The sequence below is a fragment of the Tiliqua scincoides genome, chromosome 4 (assembly GCF_035046505.1).
Source record: "Tiliqua scincoides isolate rTilSci1 chromosome 4, rTilSci1.hap2, whole genome shotgun sequence".
Classification (NCBI taxonomy): Eukaryota; Metazoa; Chordata; class Lepidosauria; order Squamata; family Scincidae; genus Tiliqua; species Tiliqua scincoides.
The window spans coordinates 113,934,040-113,954,630 of record NC_089824.1 but is presented as its reverse complement, the minus strand read 5'-3'; the positions used below and the strand labels follow the sequence as shown (position 1 = coordinate 113,954,630).

The 20,591-nt window shown below is 44.6% G+C and overlaps 1 protein-coding gene across 1 annotated transcript; it reads right to left on the bottom strand.

Moving 5' to 3' along the window:
- Nucleotides 1-1,241: 1,241 nt before the first annotated feature.
- Nucleotides 1,242-20,508, bottom strand: FAM20B (FAM20B glycosaminoglycan xylosylkinase). The gene is made up of 8 exons (XM_066624181.1): nucleotides 20,398-20,508; nucleotides 10,599-11,129; nucleotides 9,699-9,785; nucleotides 8,660-8,769; nucleotides 7,553-7,724; nucleotides 5,115-5,306; nucleotides 4,723-4,782; nucleotides 1,242-3,895 (listed from the first exon to the last, which is right to left on the bottom strand). The coding sequence occupies exons 2-8, from the start codon at nucleotides 10,973-10,975 to the stop codon at nucleotides 3,664-3,666; spliced, it is 1,230 nt and encodes a 409-aa protein (XP_066480278.1). The 5' UTR covers nucleotides 10,976-11,129; nucleotides 20,398-20,508; the 3' UTR covers nucleotides 1,242-3,663.
- Nucleotides 20,509-20,591: the final 83 nt, after the last annotated feature.

Here is a 20,591-nt window from a genome sequence, read left to right as displayed (position 1 = left end):
CTAGGATTGGGCCCTCCGTCACCTTTCCAACTAACTCCTGCTATCCAAATACAGCTATTTGCAACCATCTCTCTTTTGTAACTGACTTGAAATTAAATGTGCCTTTTACTTGTTATCTCTATTTCTTTAATAAACTCTTTGAAAAGCTCTCTTGTGGTTATTGTTAGCCTAATTTTGAGGCACCTTGAGTTTGTTTACACTGCTCATCTATTTCAACTGTCACAAAATTTCATTACACTGCTAGATTTGACATCTTGCTCAATTTCCCCTATTTCAGTTATTTGTATGTGTGTACATGACACGTGTGGGACATATGTGTACGTTAATGAACAGTGCTCGCAACAAGCTTCTCCTGCCCAGATTATACTTGCTGTCAATCCAGCTGCCTGTGGGAACAGCTGAGTGGCAGGAGCATCCCTGACCCAGACTTCATTCTGTGTTTTGCTCTCAGCTTGATAGGAACCTGCTGCCTCTTCTTGCTGGAGGGTAATGCTAGAGAGTACAGTATTTTTCAAATGCAGAAGCAGGCAATGTGCCCCTATTTGTAAGCCATACACCAAGTTAGTTGAAATTTTCCCATACAATATTGACCCACTGCTGGGAGCCTGCAAAATATGGATCAAGAGTGGACTCTGTTCTCAGGTGGAAGATCTACATATGCACAGCTTTATTTTACATGTTTGTAAGCCACCTCAAATGCCTAAATGATGGAAAGGCAGCATAAGATCTAATAAAGCAGGGATGTCAATCTCAATTCATACTGAGGGACAGAACTGTCATCATTAAGCAGGAAGTGATTTCTTTCCTCCATTTTCCAAACATCTCTCTTGGAGTCTCCCCGTTCAGTATCTGCTCCTCTTCCTCCTTCCATCCCCCTACTTCTCTCTTCCCTCCTTTTTATGCCACTAGGCTGCCTTCCTCTGCTATGATCTGGTGGCCATCATCCTGGATGTCCCAAGAGTACACAAAAGCCCTTAAGCTCTGGGGTTCCAAAGTCTCAGACATTGGAACAGCATTGGAGGCCTCCAAACTTTAGCAATGCAGAGGTCTGCAGCTATGTCATGAAGAGGTTCCATGGGGTAGATCTGGCCCATGGGCCTTATGTTTGACACCCCTGTCCTAAATAAAAGATAACATCAGAATGGGCACACTAAGATGACCCACTGTCTATTTTACCCACCCCAACCCAAGAAAAACATGGTAGCATTCATACCTTTGAAACAAACAGTGTCAGCAAGAAACAGAAAGTCCCAACTGACTTTTGATTTATTAAAATCTTTATTCACATAATGCTTACTTATGTAGAGTCTGACTCTGGGGGAAACACATGACATGGCTGATATTACACTGTGTTTTTATTTTTCCCAGCAGCTATCACGCTGCAGTCACACCTAAGCATGACCTCCTGGTAGCTCCAAAAAAGTGTAAGTTTCAAGCATTCTGCTTCAGCTGCCACACAATAAATTACCTTCTTAATAAATTAGAGTTTGTCTTTTTAATTACTTGTGATAGACATTTCCAGTTCATTAGGAGCCAAAATAGAAGCTCATGTGGTTTCTTCCAGCCTGCTTACCAATTTAGGCAAAAGATGCAGCAGGCTGAAGTACCTCTCCAAGTGCTTCATTTTGGTGCTTCAAAGCTACTTCTATGTCCATCACTAGTAGCACAGAAGTGACCATCGTTGTAGCTTTGCTGGGTCAAGTTGTTCCATACCAGCTTGCTGGCTGTAGTAAGACTCAGGGAAAGATAGGGACATTCTGAGAATCTCAACCAAGCTGCAAAATATTTCCTGCATTAGCAGCACCTACTCAGGCTCTGGATGCAAGAATAGTTTGTGGCAGCAGGCTTTTGCTGAGTTCAACGAATCTCACTTAGGAGTTGGACTGGAACACACCTTCTTGTTACTCTTCTCAAAGATGTTGGTAGCCAGTGACCCATAGAGTAGCAACTGTTAATGGATAGCTTCTTCGATAACTCAAGATGCATAACTGAATCAGTTTGACAGAAGCCAGTACATTTGTGAATGTTCAAAGCATATGCTTGCCACAGAAAGGGTTTGGCATTTCTGTTTAAGACAAGCTGCAGTTTAGGTAACAATCTTAAAATAATTACTGGTATGGACTCAGAATAGAAGCCTTAAAATGCTCCACGGTAGGGAAAGTTATTGAAGTAGAAGCAAAATTCCTTGTTCCATTTCTTGTGCCTGTGTGCTCTAAAGGTACTGCTCTGCAAGTTCTATTTTTGAAGGAAGAAGTTGCATCTTTTACCCAACTGATGTAAAAAACTGTCAGAGAACTGACCAACATGGGCCCTGCCTTGAAATTCTTAACTGGTACCCAAAGCATCAAGTTCAGGAACATTATCTTACTACAGCTATCTTTTGCTCTCTGATCAAGTCTGCCTGAATAAGGCACTGGGGCACTACAAGTCCAAATTCAGACTCCCACAGATGTCTCTCCTCTAAGACAGAGGGCATCCTTTCTAGTACTATCAGGTTTATAATTGGAAATAGAGACACCTAATATTTTCTTAAGATAAACAGAACTCCAGGCTAATGACCACCAAGACTGTGGATCACTGCTGGGGTTTAAAGAGGAGACATGATGTACCAGTTTGAAAAAGGTTCACTGAAGAAGCTTTCAAAAGGTCAGTCTTGACAAATGACAAAATACAAAAGATATACCTTCTAGCACTGCACCTGTGACTACCTTAAAGGCAAAGTGATGCACAAACCAGAATATCTTCCATTTTTTAGATTCTGGAGGTACCCATTTTTTAAGTTACTTGCAAACTTCAACAACAAGCGCCATTTGTGTCACAATATGAGGTGGGGGGATAACAGGCTCAACTCTCCTACCCTCCCTAATCTTTTTAGTTATTTGGCTCAACTGAATCTGCATCTGGTTTTATTTGTTTTTTAAGGGTTATTAAGTATCAATGGAATATTCTTTACTTAAAAGGCAGCAAGAACCCTTCTGTATGGGAACACAACAATGGCTTGCACATAAACTCCAAAACCAATTTATAGTCTTCACAGTTGGTTGAGTTTTCCAGCATCATGCAATCCTGAATCCTTTCAGTCTTGTAGGGATTTCAATGGCAAGCTAAAGTAGTCTCTCTCATCATCTCAGAAGTGAAGTATGCTGAATATCACTAACTGCCAAACATCCTTTCATGGGGCTCTCAAGAAAATTTCAACCAAGATATCCGAGTGTGGAAAAAGTTGCTAAGAGATCTCACCAATAATTTCATGTGCCACCCTGCCCCTCTCTTTTTAGGGAGCCATCACAGATACCCAGCCAGCCAATTCTTTATAACCCTCAATGGGGCTGAAATCTTTTAAAGATTATATTTGGAGTAGACAAGCTCTCCTCTAGACAGTTGTATCAATGCCCCAATTCCAGTCTCTTCTCAGTGAATCCCAGGAGAGCTCTCAGTGCAACATCCACTGCCAGCAATGGACATCCAAAACATGATACTGGGCTAACTAAGGACAACTCCCTTGCCTTCAAGCAGAACCTTCAAACCACTGTAGTTTCCTCCTCCAATGCAAGAAATCTGGCAATTTAGTTCGAGTCCATCCTGCCCACAATCACGCAGAGCCTATTGTGCTGCTGTTCTATATATTTTTTTTTAAAGAATCCCAATTGATTTCAGTTGAAGCTACAAGTGAGAGAGTGTCATCCTGTCTTCCACCAGCACAACATCTGGTCCAAACTGGTCTGTACATTGCTTTACTGTAGCCAAGATGTTCAGGAGTCGTTGGTCCAGGGCATCCATATGAGGGACAGATAACACTGGTGAGATGGGGTCATGTGACATAGCTGTTTTTAAGGCAGACTTCAGTGCTCCATTCTTCAGGTAGTTCAGCCTATTCCAAGTGGAGACTCTGATGCTGCAAAAGAAACAAAAGCACACATAACAAGCTGAATTTGCATTGCTGACATTTTGGTGAGGGACATAGGGACAGCTCATTTGGGCTAGTTCACGCAGATGGACATTTCATGACAATAATGCCTTTTGCATGAAATACAGTATCCACACTGCATATACCAAATACAGTTCACACACTGTTACAAACAATCCAAAGGAAGTGGTGGAATGATGGTCTTGGGACAGAGGAGACTTCGGTTCAGTCACGGAACTCAATTTCATTTCTTTAGACCAATATTTGTACTACCACCTTTCGATTGAAAAGTATTCAAGGTAAGGTGAAACAATGAAGCTCCTGAGCTGATGAGCTACTTTGCTCTCCTGGCTGCTACCTTCACTTGCATTTCCTCCTTTCCCACTCCCTACAGTTACTGCTCAACTGCCCCCACCAGAAGCTTCTCTATAAATGTGGAGGGCTCAAATAAAGTCCGGCAATACTCCCATCATGTGAAAAGTAGTCACAAAAGTTAGGCTCTTGTTCACTGCTAAAATTCTGAAAGGCTATCCTGGCAGCAGGCAGAGAAAGTAGAAAGGAATTAGAACTTGACTGATCTAGTTAGGCTCTTATGTTATTCTCAAAACAGATGTTCCAGGGACGTCAAAACACTTGATTTAGATCCTGTCACACATGTTACTTTGTATTCAACAATCTCACTAATGCACTGAAAAAATACCAAGTCAATTGTCACACCCGCACACTCTCAGGATGTCCATGAGCAGCAAATCAATGTCACTTTTAAAATTCCCAAGTTGTACAAAAAGTAAGGAGTTGCTTTGTCCTTTACTCACATGCAGCACTGGTAAAGAGGTGCAAGGATGCTTCTCTCATCCAAGGAAGGGTTCCCAAAACTGTAAAACAAATTATATCAAATCATATCAAACCAGTCCTTTGGAAAATTCTCTCTCCCCACAGAGCTAAGCAGACATTTGAAGTGTGAAATACTTCAATAGCCCTTGTCATTTATTTAAATGAACTTACAAATAAACCTACAAATAAGGTTAGATACATCTAACAGTTGTGCTGGAATGGATGTAAAATTTCACTGTTGCTCCGTATCTTCAAAAAGTCATGAAACCACTGTGGAAATCCCATAACACAGTGACAATCAAAGCAAATCCTCACCAACATTATTGTCAATTTATACTTCTAGAGTTTGCAAAGACATCGACACATTCCCTACCTTTTGGCATTGTCCAGAAGAATAAGCATACTAGCCCCTTCATCATCCTGAAAGCTTTCATAATGGTGCCGGTCAGCATTCCCGATCAAATAATCAAAGATAGCTGTATCTATGATGTCAAGAAGCCGTGGGCCTGAGTCATAGGGTGAGGTCTTCTTAACAGCATCACAGTAGCTTTCATCATATTCCCACCTGCAAGTAGAAACAAAGACAATCAAAGCTGTGAAGATCTTTAGAATTTATTTGCAACATGACTGCCCATCAGAAACCTTGAGACGTTTGCCTCCTTTGGTGGGAAAAAAAAGTCAGACATACATAATCTCAAAGTTACCACATTTAGATTTTTATCTTGCGCTTAGCTATAAAATATTATCTGGAAGGTTGATTGACTCAAGAGGTTACTTGGTGAATGCCTATGGCAAGAGATGGCAGCTTTGTCACTTGTATTTAGCTTACAACCTAACATTCTCCCACTATATTACATGAGCTAACTACCTATTTGATGATTTGTCCTCTTGCCCACAAGCAAACACTATATTTTCCAACAGCAGCAGGGCCAGCCTGGCCATGAGACAGTCTGCTTCAAGTGGCAGATGGGTGTGATCAGTATCCTGTGCTGTTCAGCCATCTTCCAAGCCATTTCACTTAGCTCCTATTTGTCCCTTTACCTTTTCCTCCTTGCTTTGAAATAGAGCAGCAGAATGGGATGAAGCAAGGAAGCAGGAGAAGCACCATCCCACTTCCACTTTTCCTGGCTTCCTTATTTGCCCTGCTCTTCTGCTCTACTACAAAACAAAGCAGCAGAGCAATAAGGCAACAGGTAAGGTGGGAGAGACTGCAGCAATGTCAACACCTGATTGGGAAGAGGATCACTGCCACCGTTTTCTACTCTTTTCTGCACAAAGCAGCTGGTGGGTAGGCTAAGGGGACTGCTAAGTAAAGGAGGGTTGAAGTACAGGAGGTAGGGGAGCAGCAGTAATGAGGAGGTGGCAGAGACATCACAGCCTTGGGATGCCACTCTTCTTGGGGCAGGCCTGAATGAGAGGCTGGGTTTTTAATTCCATGTACCATCTTCCTCATACAACTTGGATTCTGCATTCTTAAAAAATTAATGCAAACGCTTGATCAACAGTGGTATCACTACGGGGGAGTGGTAGGTGTGGGCTGCACAGGGTATGACACCACTGTTTGGCAATCTTTGGCCCTTTCCAGACCCAACCACCTCACACTCTCACCCATGATCATATTTTTGCCACTTGCTAGCAAGAACGCAAAGCAGCTAGACCCGGAAAGGGATGAAGATCACCAGTCAAAAGATGGGCTTTCACATTTAAACCAATGTGAAAGCCTGGAAGGCGATGCGAGTACATCATTACGTCACCCCCAAATTTCCAGAACACTGAGCTTCACAAGGTTAAGCGCCGCACTGGGTGCAAGCCACCACAAGGACACCTCTATAGACGAACTGACTTATTTTTACCAAGATTGCTCTATCCAAAACTAATATTTTGAACTCAATATTGGGTTTTATTTTTGTAAGGATCAGTAGTATTTCAAGCAAGTATTTCTTGCTGTTTCAAGAAATAATATGGAAACAGGTCTGGAGGAAATAAGGAAAGGAGAATCAACCTGCAATCCTGCACTCTGAACAAAAAACAGACATTTTTGGATACTCCCATGGTTTTCAAGCATATCCAGGCATTAGAGGTAGAAATCTGGTGGTGATATAGATTTTTGCTTGCTTCTAAAAAGACAAAAGTTTCTCAAGAATCCAAGCTTACAGATGGAATTTAAAGATAAAGCAAATTGGAGTCTCCAGGAAATATACCAGAAAGGGACATGAAACCATATTCTGACAATTTATTTCATTGACAGAAATTACAATTCCAATATACTGAACTTTGTACATTTTCTAAAATGGGACCCAGGATCTATAGATTCCACGGGAACACAGAACACACTGCCAAGACTACCATCAAAATCAGTTATACCAACAATAACCTTCGGTCAAATGGAAGAGTTTTTTTGGAATTCTATGCAAAAGGCAATGGCCAAGAGAGCAAAATGGATCTTTAATTCCCCATTGTTGCTTGAAACCCTCTGACCCACTTTTTAGAATGAGAATGTCAGGACCCACCTGAAGTGACATCATCAAGAAGGAAAAATTTTTCACAATCCTAGGCTGCAATCCTACCCACACTTACCCAGGAGTAAGTCCCATTTACTATCATTGTTAAAAAAAAATACACATAGTAGCTTGTTAAAAGTACAGGTCTGTAACATTTCTCCAAATGCAGTCACATACCAAAGTAGTATCAAGTCTAATATTAAAAATAAAATATTGAAATGAATGGGGACCCACCTAAAATTGGTTCACGACACACCAAGTGGGTCCCGACCCACAGTTTGAGAAACACTGCTCTGACGGAACCCCATACCTGGCCAGTTTGCCTTCCCTGTAGGTCCTGCCCCATGGGTGACGATGCTTCTGAAGAGGCCAAACATCTGGCAGCCACAGTGTGACTGATCCCTCCATAATGTCTCCGTCAGCACAGGCTGGCTCTGTTTCTCGGCAATAGTAGCACTTTCCATAGAAACAGGTATTATTACCTTCAAAGCAGAACAGCTCGAGTCAACTTGATATTTGTATGCCAAAAACAGTTTCTGAATTTTGTGAGGCAGTTCAGAAGCTTTTCAGAGAGAAATCTTCAAAACCAGAAGTGAAAATTAACATTTGTTCCCCACAAAGAGAAAACCCAGTTGTCTATCTTCCTTCGGATTCTCAAAAAACAAAGAACAATACAACTATCCATTCTTGGCAGACTAGAAGCTTAACTATGCGAAAAGGCAAATATTTGCTTTAAAGTCGTTCTTCAAATGCGATGAATTTACATACATATTTGAATTTACAAATTAACAGATCTCAAGATATCAGGCAGACCTCTTGTTGCAGCACAAGTTTCCATTGCTTTTAAAATGATGAATTCAACAATAATTTGCTGCTTCAACATAACCTTTAGAAAACAAAATTGCACATACTGCTTCTCAACAGAACTCCCCCAATATCAGATATGAAATTTTTCCACAAAGCAGTCTGGGAAAGAAATCCCAAAGCAATGTTTCAGATCTTGCACAGGACACAAAGAGTCTACTGTGGACTGGCATGCTCCCTCTCTTCTACTTCAGAACCATGATGCAGTATTACTTCTGTGCCAATATAGTATTTAGCAAAGCAGAATTTAAAACCAAAATTTGAAGAAAGTTTGCACATGCTCATTAAAACTAATAATGTTAAAAGCAGTACACGCATCGTTAGCTCTGAAAAGCGGGGCAATTCATGTATGAACAGAGAAGAAGGAGGGATTGTACAAGCCCACTGCATGTCCCCAATCTCCTATGCATGGGAGATCAAGCATGCTGCATCTGCATTAGACCTGAGGGGCTTGCACAACATCACGTAGCCAATGGCCAAATAGTGCAAGTTGACCCTGGAAATCATTCAAATATTTTTTAGTAACCTGTTCAAAATACACTTTATCACCTACCTAATGTCAGGAAGGTACTGAGCAGCTGCTCTGTGGCAACTGGTTTGATCTCTGTGCGGAGATTCACAAACCTGCCAACCACCAATGGGGCTCGTCGGAAGCCTAAGATTCTGTTTGGATAAGACAGGAAGAAAATGAAACACACAAACATGCAATATGGAGCAACTGCCCCACATCTGAGAAACAAAACCTAAATAATTTAGAACTCTATAAGGCAGGAGGACATTTCCTCTGTCGTCTGAATTTCCTAACACATACAAGGCCATCATCTACATCTCAGGGATTGAATGGCACTTGTCATTGAAAACAGGGTGGACAAAGCTACAGTGGACTTTCTGTTAGGTAGGCTAATAATGCACTGGAAAAATGGCTTGAGTTGAAAAACGATTTGGGCTTGAGCCCAGCAGTTAGGGTCAGGTCTGTCCATGGGCCTCTGGAGCACTGCCGCCACAAATCTGAGAGTAAATGACACTCTGGGCTTATGTCTGAGAGACTAACTACAAGTATGAAAACACAGGAACTCTTTCACAGCTAAGATTTGGCAAAGCAGTGCCAAATGTGGGTACTGATGGTATGCAAGACATGGGGGGAGGGAAGATTTGCTGCTTCAGTGAAGGTTTACAAATAAATCCACATAAATTTCTAGCCTACAAAAGCCTTACTAGCCTGCTTGCCCACATATATCTATGTCAGTAATCTGCAGCCAGAACATTTCCCAGCTGGTCAACCAACAGGCAGGTCTTACCTGCTACAAGTGAGTATTTACAGGCTTGCATCAGTTATGGTACTTGGCCCTGTCCAGAGAGAAATAGCTTCATACTACATAAGGGAATATTATGGCCTGTGACTCTAGCAATGTAATTTAAATTACTGACAAAAGAAAATGCAATTGAGATACAGTTATTTAGTGGGAAACTATTTCCTCACAATTTTAGCTAGCTGAAAAACAGAACTTCACCCATCTAAGTTCCAAGATGGCACTTGTACATCTATTCTCCAACTCCAAAGAATAGCAAATTCTAATTCAACATTTAAGTACCTGTCCAGGTGGAAGGCTGCCACCTCTGCGTTGTGCCTGTCATACCCAGCATACGGCTCCCCTTCTACAACATAGTCTCTGACGTATCTGGAAGTTGTGACAAGAGGTACAATCTAGCTCAGATTGCTATAGCAGCATAAGCCAAGTTGGAGTGGATCCTACATCATCCCAAGGTAATTCACAGAGGAAGAAAATTCAGAGTAATTTTTCTGGGATGTGTCCTCTTATACACAATCATATGACCACACATGCAGTATGCATGCGCAATTGTGACCCAGCTTCAACTGTTAACAACACTTTTGCACAGTAAAACCATGCTGTTTTCAAACTTCTCAGTGATAAAAATAGCTCTAACGACCCACTTCCAGGTCTCCCAGCATAGAACTATACTGAAATTATTCCAATACATTCAGCCCCATCTAGTGGCTGAATGTGGTATTTCTCTATGCTGGGAGACCTGGAAGTGTGTCTTTAGCCCCAAGAGGCTTGGAAATGGTGTGATTTTGATGTGCGATGATAGGAAACCCAATTTTTGTGTGCTTTTTTGTATTTAAAGAACATTTAAACTGGGGCCTTGATATCCACAGATTTTGGTATCTGCAGGGAGCTCTGGAACAGAATCCCCTACGGATACCAGGGGTGAACCTTTATTCTATCAGAGAATAAAGTACTGGAGAATGTGGCAGTACTATATTCTGCCACAGGTTCTCATGTTCCCTCCCCCCCCACCTGAAATACAACATAGTAAAACAGGTGAACTAGTAAGCTGTCCATTTCTCCAGCCTGTCATCACTCTCTGCATTGCAGCATTCCTCTGTGGGAAATCCTGGGGCTCCAGTCATTAGTTTCACCAAGAAAAATTAAATTTTCCTTTATCTAGTTCCTGAACGCACGTTTTACCTTTTAGGTTTGAAAACTACTTTCTGCCCCCCTTCCAGTATAAGCAGAGCCTTCAGTTGCGTGCCCTTGTAGCCCACATCTGCCTTGATTATCTTCTTTGTAGCCATAGCGTGCATCACCGCCCCCAGTTCTGGTGTTTCTTCTGGATACACTTCCCGTGGCACCACCCACTGAGCTGCAATCTCCCAAGGAGACTGCAGCGTGTGGTCTAGGCGCGGGTCTAGCTCCACCCGCAGGCTTGCCATCATACGGTGAAAGGAGCGCTGGTCCTCACGGTTCGCAGCTGAGGTGTCCAAGTTGTCTATGAGAAAAACCTTGGTGAAAATAAAGATTACAAGAAGGATTGCCAGAAGCACCACACGTTGTTTCAGCTTCATGGTGACAAGCAGTCTGTCTCTCTTGACCTGCTCTTCCAAAGGCTACAGGAAGTCTCTGACAAAGTGAGGCGAGAAGCAATATGGCACTTGATGGATTTCATTCACAACCTCCACTCCAACTGACCCACTGCTGTGGACACACTTTCCATTACCCCTGTAAAATAAACAGAGTTTAATTTCACATCCTTAGACATGGTGAGCATTGCAGAATGTAGGTACTTATTTTTAGTATTTTTGCTGCACTCTTCAGCAAAACAGACCTACTTTTAGAAGTCAGCGCCTACTCAAAAGACTGACAGAAAATGCTTTAGATTGTCAGGTCACTCAAGGTTCCTGCTCACCAGAGATTTATAATGTGATTGCTGCAAACCTCTCCCTGATAGTGGTAATTAAAAAAAAATCCTTAAGGTCTGATCCTATCCTTGTGATACACCAGTGTTGTGCTAGCATACATGGGGATACGACAACCTTGCCAGTGTAGAAGTCCATCTGCTGACAGGAACAGCATGGATGCCAGTGCAATATCAGAAACACCCCACATCATTGCTGCTTGGACATCACTTGATTGCCAGCACAACTCCACTGGCAGAGAGGCCAAAACAGGGAGGAGACTGGACATCATGTGGGAAGGACATGGGAGGGAGAAGGAGGAATCAACGTATACCACATCCTAACCCTTCTTCAGACACACCCCTGACGCTACAAAAATGGTACATCAGCAACAGAGGTAGGCATAGATAGAACATAGGTAGGAATAACCCTATAAGGAAAAATGAGGAAGAGGAAAACAGCAGAAAATTGCAACTCCTGCCACCCCTGTCCCATCCACTTTCCTATTACAGAGCACAGGTAGATTGTTGACATGTGTTTTCTCAGAATTCTTACTGCAGGTATTTTGCCCCAGGAGGATTGCATGCACAGGAACCCAACTGGAACCTCTACTTCACCATCCCAACATGGTAAGCAAACAAACCCCACACAGATAAACAAAGTGGGAGAGGGAATTCCATGCCACACTCTACGGATGCTGCATCTCTGTCCCATGTCTCTATCCCCACCTCATGATCTCTCAGGATTATCAAAAGTCTGTACTATCAACTGTGTGGCCTAACCATAATAATAGCTAAGAGCAGGTGGTGTCTGCGATGGGGGTCTGAACAGTGATCCACCACGAAGTTCCACTACATTCCTTCTCCCAGAATAGGGAAAGTAATGCCCCAAGCCACTATGCTCTTGCCCTCTACCAGATAGAGGGCAAGTGCACTATGCATGTGCACTATGGTGGTTCACAAACACCAAATATGCAGCTCAAGCCAAAGAACAGGTGAGCTGATGCTGTTAAGTCCCTGCTACTCTCTTTGCATTTTACCGATCCCCACAGGCAGCTGTCTCATTGGCAAAGACACCATGCAGATCCCACAGGAAGCCTACAGCCTGCTTAAAGTGAGAGCCCAAGTGTTGCTTGGTGAGTTTGCTGACCTTCTCGTTCCAGTCATGCCACTGTGGCTTTGCAAACTGCATTGCAGACCATGCAGTAACTGGTGCATCCAGATCTCACAAGTGCCTGTTACTTGGCCATCTGTTGGATAACTTGCAGAGGCACAACAGCCTTGCTGGGAGAAGATAGCTGACAACCCCACCCATGTGTTTCTCAGTCAGATGCTGCTCTATCAGATACTGTTCAATAAAAACTTTGGCTGGATCACCATTGTTCAAGTAGGGATCCTTTCTACCCATATTAATAATCCTACCCTGGCCTTAAGTAGGATTCTGCGGGGGGGGGGGGAATGGGGACACGACCCTCTGCTATGTATGGTCTGCAGTATCCTCACTTTGTGACTTCTTGGGCTCTGGGGTGGAGGGGTATGCTCAGTGATAATGACTTCCTCTTCTCTGCTGCCATGGTACATGTTGGGCACTGGCAAGGGAATGAAAGGGCAGCGTACTGACAGCTACCAGACATGCCACAAAGGGCATGGGGTGCGTGTGGTTAGCTGGGTGGGCTGCCGCAGCAGGTACCCTATGTCGAATGCCAGTCCAGTGACTGGCCCATGCAATGCTTTCTCTGATAGGTTCATGTGCTACAGCCTCCCAGACAGTGTGACTGTTAACAGTGATGCAAGGCGCTAAATGTCATATGGAGTGCTCTTTTCCTATCTCCTGCTGTGGCTGAGTAGCTTGCAAGCAGCTTTTTGAAGTGGCCAATGTGGGTTCAGGACCAGTTACCCCTTCTTCTGTTGTCCATGCCATGGGTGTTTCTGGCCAACCTGCAAAAGATGAGGGCCTTGTTGGTCAGGGCAAGTCCCTTAGCTGGGCTTGCCTGGCTCCCAGCCTATGTATTTGGGCAGTGAGCCACCAGCACCTTGCTTAGCCTGAGCACTGTTGAAACTCCCCTTATGATTCCACCCAATACTGCCCCTGGCAAAAGGAGGAACACATGGATGCATGTACTCATATAGGTGGGATGAGGGGACCCTGAATACAGGGGTCCCTAACATCTCTTTGCTTTTATGCTTTTGCTACTGCTGCTGCCACTGCTGCTCCTGTAGGAAGTTGGGGTGCTGTGGCATTCTTGTGTTGTAGGGTGGCCTTGTGCCAGTGTCCTTAGAGCATTTCCTCATTCCTAGTGGTGGGCAGAGGGTGTCCGGTGGGCAGAGGGTGTCCCCTGAGCATTGGCCACTTATTAGCCCTGCACCTGTCCTTGCTCCCTGCTCAGTGCACCCTGTTGGTATTTCTGTGGCTGCTAGTATTGAGGCTAATCAGCTGCAGTGATTGTGTCCTTGGACATCACATGGACGATACACCATTCTTCCTGATAAAATAAGAATAGGCCTTTACCCACTGACTACCCAGAACCCACTGACGACCCAGAACCCCTTTACTGCCGTGCACTGGGTGACTGTATTCTACCGTTACTAAGAAAAAGAGAGGAAAACAAATTTTTATTCCCCCCCCCACTGTGCAGAACAGTGTTTCTCAAACTGTGGGTCAGGACCCACTAGGTGGGTCATGAGCCAAATTCAGGTGGGTCCCCATTCATTTCAATATTTTATTTTTAATATATTAGACAATGCTACCATGGTGTGTGATTGCATTTGGGGACATGTTACAGACCTGTACTTTTAACAAGCTACTATGTATATTCTTTTAACAAAGTTAGTAAATAGGACTTACTCCTGGGTAAGTGTGGGTAGGATTGCAGCCTAGAAGTGTTAAAATTTTCCTGCTTGATGATGTCATTTCCGGTCATGACATCACTTCGGGTGGGTCCTGAAAGATTCTCATGCTAAAAAGTGGATCCTGGTGTTAAATGTGTGAGAACCACTGGTGCAGAATGTTATAAACCACACATGCTATTGTCCCCCTAATCACTGTCATCTCCAACTAAACAGCACCTTGATGGTCCTGTTTGAGATGAAGCAACACAAAAAGGAGGTATATCAAAGCACTCCAACTTATTTGAGATGGGTGCAAGTTTTACTTCTGAGCTACTCTAAAAGCCACCAAAACTCTTATCTTGCACAAGGAATACACTAAATTGCCATAGAGCTGAATTTGTGCATTCTCAGGTTCAAATTTGCACACACACTGGGAGAACTGTTCACCCAACGTGCATGCAAATCATGGGGAGGTCTATTTGCCAGCCAAGTCTGGGACATCCAATCCTGTTCACAGGGAGCAGTGTACAAGCTTCAAAGAGGATGAGACAGTTTGAGTGCATGTGACAGTGTGCATATTTTAATGGCTCCAAGGAGTTGGGCAATCCCAAGCTAGTCCATATACTCAGCAAACCTCCCTGACCCAACCAAGTAACACCTGCACAGATACTGTACTTCCAGATCAGCTGTATTCCTGAGAAAAGACAGTTATCCACCATTACAGACTACTATTTCCTCTCCTATTTTTTCCTCTCCTGTTCCTCTCCATTACTCTCCTATTTCCTTTGTGGAAGTAACCCAAAAACTGAACCAGTCAGATAAAGAAAAGATTTTGCATCCACGTGCAAGAATACAGCAACTTCACAGATTTCAGATCCGCAACCTCAGCCCTGTGTAATCTCTGCTACGTGGATCTAGCTGCTCAAGTTTCTAATCTCTGAAAATAATTGTACAGGCTGTAGAGTCAAGTATAGGCTGCACAACTTCCAAACACAGAATGTTTTGCAGACAAGTGAGGCAGATAAACTGCAAGCAAGACTGTGCAGGAGGATGGCAGCTCTTGTTTATACCAGCTGGAGCCACCCAATCCCCATTAAAAATTAACATTAACAGCACTTTGTTTAAAAATGCCAATCTTTTCCAATTTATCACAAATTACAGGGCCCTGGGAGAGAGGCAAGTACCACTGCTGCTACTTAATGGATGAAGAACCCCAAGCAAACAAAATGCAGTGGCAGAGAAAAAACCCCAAGCTACTTAAACTGTAATGTAAAAAAAGTACAGGATTATCATAACTTGGCTGAAAAATTTCTTGAGGGCATGAAAACCATTATGCAAGTCAGACTTGATCAGATGCAACCATGGATCAAATTTGTTTTAGGTTCAAGCCACTTCCTATATGCAATGCCATGAAGGTGTTATGAAACAGGTTGCAGAAGTGTCATCTTTACACTTGTATTGTATTGGTAACCTTCAGTCTCGAAAGACTATGGTATCGCGCTCTGAAAGGTGGTTCTGGCACAGCGTCTAGTGTGGCTGAAAAGGCCAATCCAGGAGTGACAATCCCTTCCACACCGGGAGCAAGTGCAGTCTGTCCCTGGTCTGTCTCCCTGGCTATGGGCCTTCCTTCTTTGCCTCTTTGCCTCAGACTGCTGGCAAAGTGTCTCTTCAAACTGGGAAAGGCCATGCTGCACAGCCTGCCTCCAAGCAGACCGCTCAGAGGCCAAGGTTTCCCACTTGTTGAGGTCCATCCCTAAGGCCTTCAGATCCCTCTTGCAGATGTCCTTGTATCGCAGCTGTGGTCTACCTGTAGGGCGCTTTCCTTGCACGAGTTCTCCATAGAGGAGATCCTTTGGGATCCAGCCATCTTCCATTCTCACGACATGACCGAGCCAACGCAGGCGTCTCTGTTTCAGCAGTGCATACATGCTAGGGATTCCAGCACGTTCCAGGACTGTGTTGTTTGGAACTTTGTCCTGCCAGGTGATGCCGAGGATGCGTCGGAGGCAGCGCATGTGGAAAGCGTTCAGTTTCCTCTCCTGTTGTGAGCGGAGAGTCCATGACTCGCTGCAGTACAGAAGTGTACTCAGGATGCAAGCTCTGTAGACCTGGATCTTGGTATGTTCTGTCACCTTCTTGTTGGACCAGACTCTCTTTGTGACTCTGGAAAACGTGGTAGCCGCTTTACTGATGCGTTTGTTTAGCTCGGTATCGAGAGAAAGAGTGTCGGAGATCGTTGAGCCAAGGTACACAAAGTCATGGACAACCTCCAGTTCATGCGCAGAGATTGTAATGCAGGGAGGTGAGTCCACATCCTGAACCATGACCTGTGTTTTCTTCACATCTTTACACAGGTACTACCTTATTCATCTTTACACAGGTACTACCTAAACTTTACTAAACTTTACATCTTTACACAGGTACTACCTTATTCAAATCTTGCCAACATACAAAATAGACAATTCCCCTGAACCTGGAGAAAACAATTTCCAAACAATAACCTCCCTACATACTTCATTACAATCTGCTCCCCCCAAGGAGCTTAGAGCAGTTCCCAAGGGGTCTCCCATGACAGACACGCTTAGGTTATTATAGGTTATTTTGTACACTGCTGGAGCATATGCAGCCATTACATGGTAGAAATACCCAAAGGTCGTGGGATGTTAGGGGCAGTTCTTCAGACCAAAAGGATTTTCTAGGATGGGGAAACAAGGGCTGCAATCTCTACACATTGGTCTGGGAGTAAGCCCCATTGAGCAGAATGGCACTTCTAAGCAGACATGCATAAAATTTGCGCTGAAGGTGCATGTAGGGGGGTTGTATCGCTTGAAGGTAGAAAATAAATTGCTTGATGTATTTCAGCTAATTACCATTTATTCATTACATTTTTGTAGAGCTCCAAAATGTGTATTGTATCAGATTTCAACTACAGTCCTGATTCTTTGGAAACTCAAGTTCATCTGCTCTAAAGAGTGCTGAAAACAGTTCATTTTGCACAGATCCCAAAGAGATGAGAACACAGCTTTGTATTTTACTGCTCACTAGGATGGCAATATGAGACATGTGTAACAGTCAAAACAGCTTTACCACCAGGTCATTTCCAAACTGGCAAACTGTGCAACAGCAGTTGCAACAGCAGTATTCAATTTGCTATGCTGGGGGAAGAGAATTCCTTCCCTTTTTGAATTCAGACTTCAAAGTCCTACAACAGTGAACAAGAGTCATCTACCTATAAAGTACAATGTAAAGCAGGGGTGTCCAAACTTTTTGGCAGGAGGGCCACATCATCTCTCTGACACTGTGTTGGGGGCCGGGGGGGGGGAAGAATTAATTTACATTTCAAATTTGAATAAATTTACATAAATGAATATATTAGAGATGGAACTTATATGAATGAATGAAAGTCTTGCAATAGCTCAAGGCCTATAAAAGGCCTTGCACGAAGCAAGGCCAGCCTTCCCTTTGCTGCCGCTGCTGCATCACAGATGTGAAACAGCAAGCAGTGGAGGGAGCCCTCGTCCCACAGCTCGTGCAATAAGTCCAACAGCTGGCCATCACGCTGAGAGCAGTTGCATCAGGCTAGCATGGGCTCCAGCAAGTCTCCGGAGGGCCAGAGGCACATTGGAGACTGGGGCCTTCCTGAGGGCCGGACTGGGTGCCAGGTTTGGGCACCCCTGATGGAAAGAACAAATATTACATAACTCCATTCACCACCTTCACACTCCTAACCAAGTTCATAATTACAGCTTATTGGAGAATTTAATACTGGTATTTCTGAACAGCATAGGGCTTGGGTAGATCTTAAATTTCAGAGAAAAAATCCATATTCATTCAAGCAATGAGCCCAGAGCTTACAGTTCAAAAAGGGATTGGCATTCATTGCCCTGAAAATGCTGGCAAATCTACTCTCATTTTTGGCATCCCTTGCAACTCATTTGGTGCTTTTGCTTGCCTGACACCATCCCTGCATGCCTGGGCTATGCTTTTGTACTGCTATAAGTTAACTCATTAATTTTGAACTACTGTGTTGAAGCACATTGGTGTGCTGTGAATGGTCCATGGGAGTTTTTTTTTTGGGGGGGGGTCATTTACTATTAGTAGGGCCATTGGGGGATGGAACACCCTGCTGGCAGTGCAGTGTGCCTTGTAAATTGTCAAAAAACTGATGGTGTGCCTTGAGGAGTGGAGATGGTGTGCCTTGAGGAGGCTATGGAGCAGTACAGTACATGTTAAAAAAGGTCTAGGTTCTTTAGTGGACTAGAAGAAGATACAGAAGTGTGATCAAAATACAAAAAGAAGCTAATGCAATACTGGACTGCAGTGACAGACACAGAGTACAGATAATAAGCAGTAATAGTTCCAACCTGTTCTACACTAGTTAGACGTCACTTTGAATACTGTATCCAGTTTCGGATATCACATTTTAAGATTTTGATAAGCTGGAGTGAGTTCAGAGGAGGGCAACAAGAATGGTGAGATCTGGAAACCAAATCATTTGGGGAACGGTTAAAGGAGCTTCATAAGTTTACCCATGAGAAGAGAAGGCTAAGGACCCATCCTATCCAACTTTTCCAGGATTGACGCAGTCATGACAATGGGGTGCACACAGCATTCTGGGGGGCAGTCATAGTGGCCTTCTCAAGGGAAGGGAACATTTCTTCCCTTACCTTGGGCACTGTATTGGTATTGAAAAATTGGAAAGCTCTAAGGCTTGAACTCTAAGAGGAGATATGATCATAATCCATCGAACGGATGATGTGGAGGAATTACACTCTATGGCCCTCGAGGGCAAGATTAGAGCCAATTGGTTGAAACCACAGGGTAGTAGACTAACATGAGAAAGAACAGTCTGCCTCATGCAATGGGCAGCTGTTCCTCACTGGAGATTTTCAAGCAGAGAATGGACAGAATCCTGCCAGAGACTATATGGCAACAGCTGCCTGCACTGAGCAGACAACTGGGTCAGACAATCTCAAAGAATCTTCCAATTCATGTTACAGATCTAACCATTGTGAGCAGTATGTGGTTTTCTGGAAGATGAGCAGGATGAAACGTGCAGACAAATAAAAACTATATTAGATTGGAAATTATGTACATGCCAGCAGAGCTAATATTAGGGGTGGCCATTTTAACATGGACACAGAGAAGCCTGACCATTTCTCTGCAGCATGTACACACATTTGTTTGACACAGTGTTTCTCAAAATGTGGGTTGGGACCCACCAGGTGGGTCCCCATTCATTTCAATATTTTATTTTTAATAGATTAGACTTGATGCTCCCCTGTATACGACTGCATTTGGGGAAATGTTACAGACCTGCACTTCTAACAGGCTACTCTGTATATGCTTTTAACAGTATAGTCAACGGGACTTACTCCTGGGTGCATGTTGGTAGGACCGTAGCCTAGGATTAAGAATGTTCCTGCCTGATGATGTCACTTCCGGCTATGACTTAACTTCCGGCAGGCCCTGAGAGGTTCTCATTCTAAAAAGTGGGTCCTGGTGCTAAACGTGTGAGGATGATTCAAGAGTTCTGAAAGAGTCTGCTCCACAAAAAGCATCTCCACCCTGCTCTGGAAGCAAAACTTTTGCTCTGGAGCAAGTTTTGCTCTGGAAGCAAAAACTTCCAGAGCAGCGAACAGAGTTCAGGGAGGACCAACTCGCTGCATCTCACACCACAGCTGCTGGCGCCTGCTGCTCAGAGGAGCTCAGCCCAGCAGCAGCATCCCCCAACGCTGAGCACTGACAGAACTAGCTTCTGAGCATGCGAAGAGTGCAGTACCCCGCCTGCTGGTGCCTGGAGCCTGGTCAGCCTCCCCCCTCCGTTGGAAGGAGAGGCGAGCTGCGGGGGCCCAGAAGCCCTTCCCGCCCCGACACTCTACATGGCCGTCGGCGCCCTGAGGCGCGGGGAAGCGCACTCTGCCCATGCTCAAGGGGCACTTCAGCTTCCCAGCCGGCCTTCCGATTTCACACGTCCCGAGAGTTCAGTCACACAACAGGCGCCGGCCCAGGCCCTGCCCCCCGGAGGACAGCGCGTTGTTCGCCGCTTTCGTTTCGGACGGGGAGGGGACAGCGCCGCCTTCTCGCGCCCTCTTCTCAAGGGGAGCGGGACACACGCCGGGAGGCGCCGGGGATCCCCCCCCCATACCTACCACACGGATGGATCTGCGACTCCCTGCGGGGTGGGGCGGGCTGGGGGTCGCTCCCTTGACGCATGCGCCCCGCGTCTCCCCCGCCCCCCTCAACGCTCACGTTTCTACCTACCCGGCCAAGAGGCGCCCACGCGCCATCCCCGCTCGCTGGGCCGGCCACGACAGCCGCCGCCAACAGCCCTCAGCACTTCTCCCTCGCACAACACGGCACCGCCCAGCTCGTGCCCCGTCCGACCCTCGACCAATGGGAGCACCCGGCGAAGCCGCGCCCCCCTCGCGCCCGCCCTCGGCCAGGCAGCGTCGCCC

Bases quoted from the DNA above. Each gene is read 5' to 3' on its own strand.
- FAM20B (XM_066624181.1), bottom strand. From the start codon at position 10,975: ATGAAGCTGAAACAACGTGTGGTGCTTCTGGCAATCCTTCTTGTAATC. The intron at 8,770-9,698 runs GTACTTAAATGT...TTATCCAAACAG, and splicing joins GCAGCCTTCCACCTGGACAG to AATCTTAGGCTTCCGACGAG. The intron at 7,725-8,659 runs GTAGGTGATAAA...TCTGCTTTGAAG, and splicing joins CAGTACCTTCCTGACATTAG to GTAATAATACCTGTTTCTAT.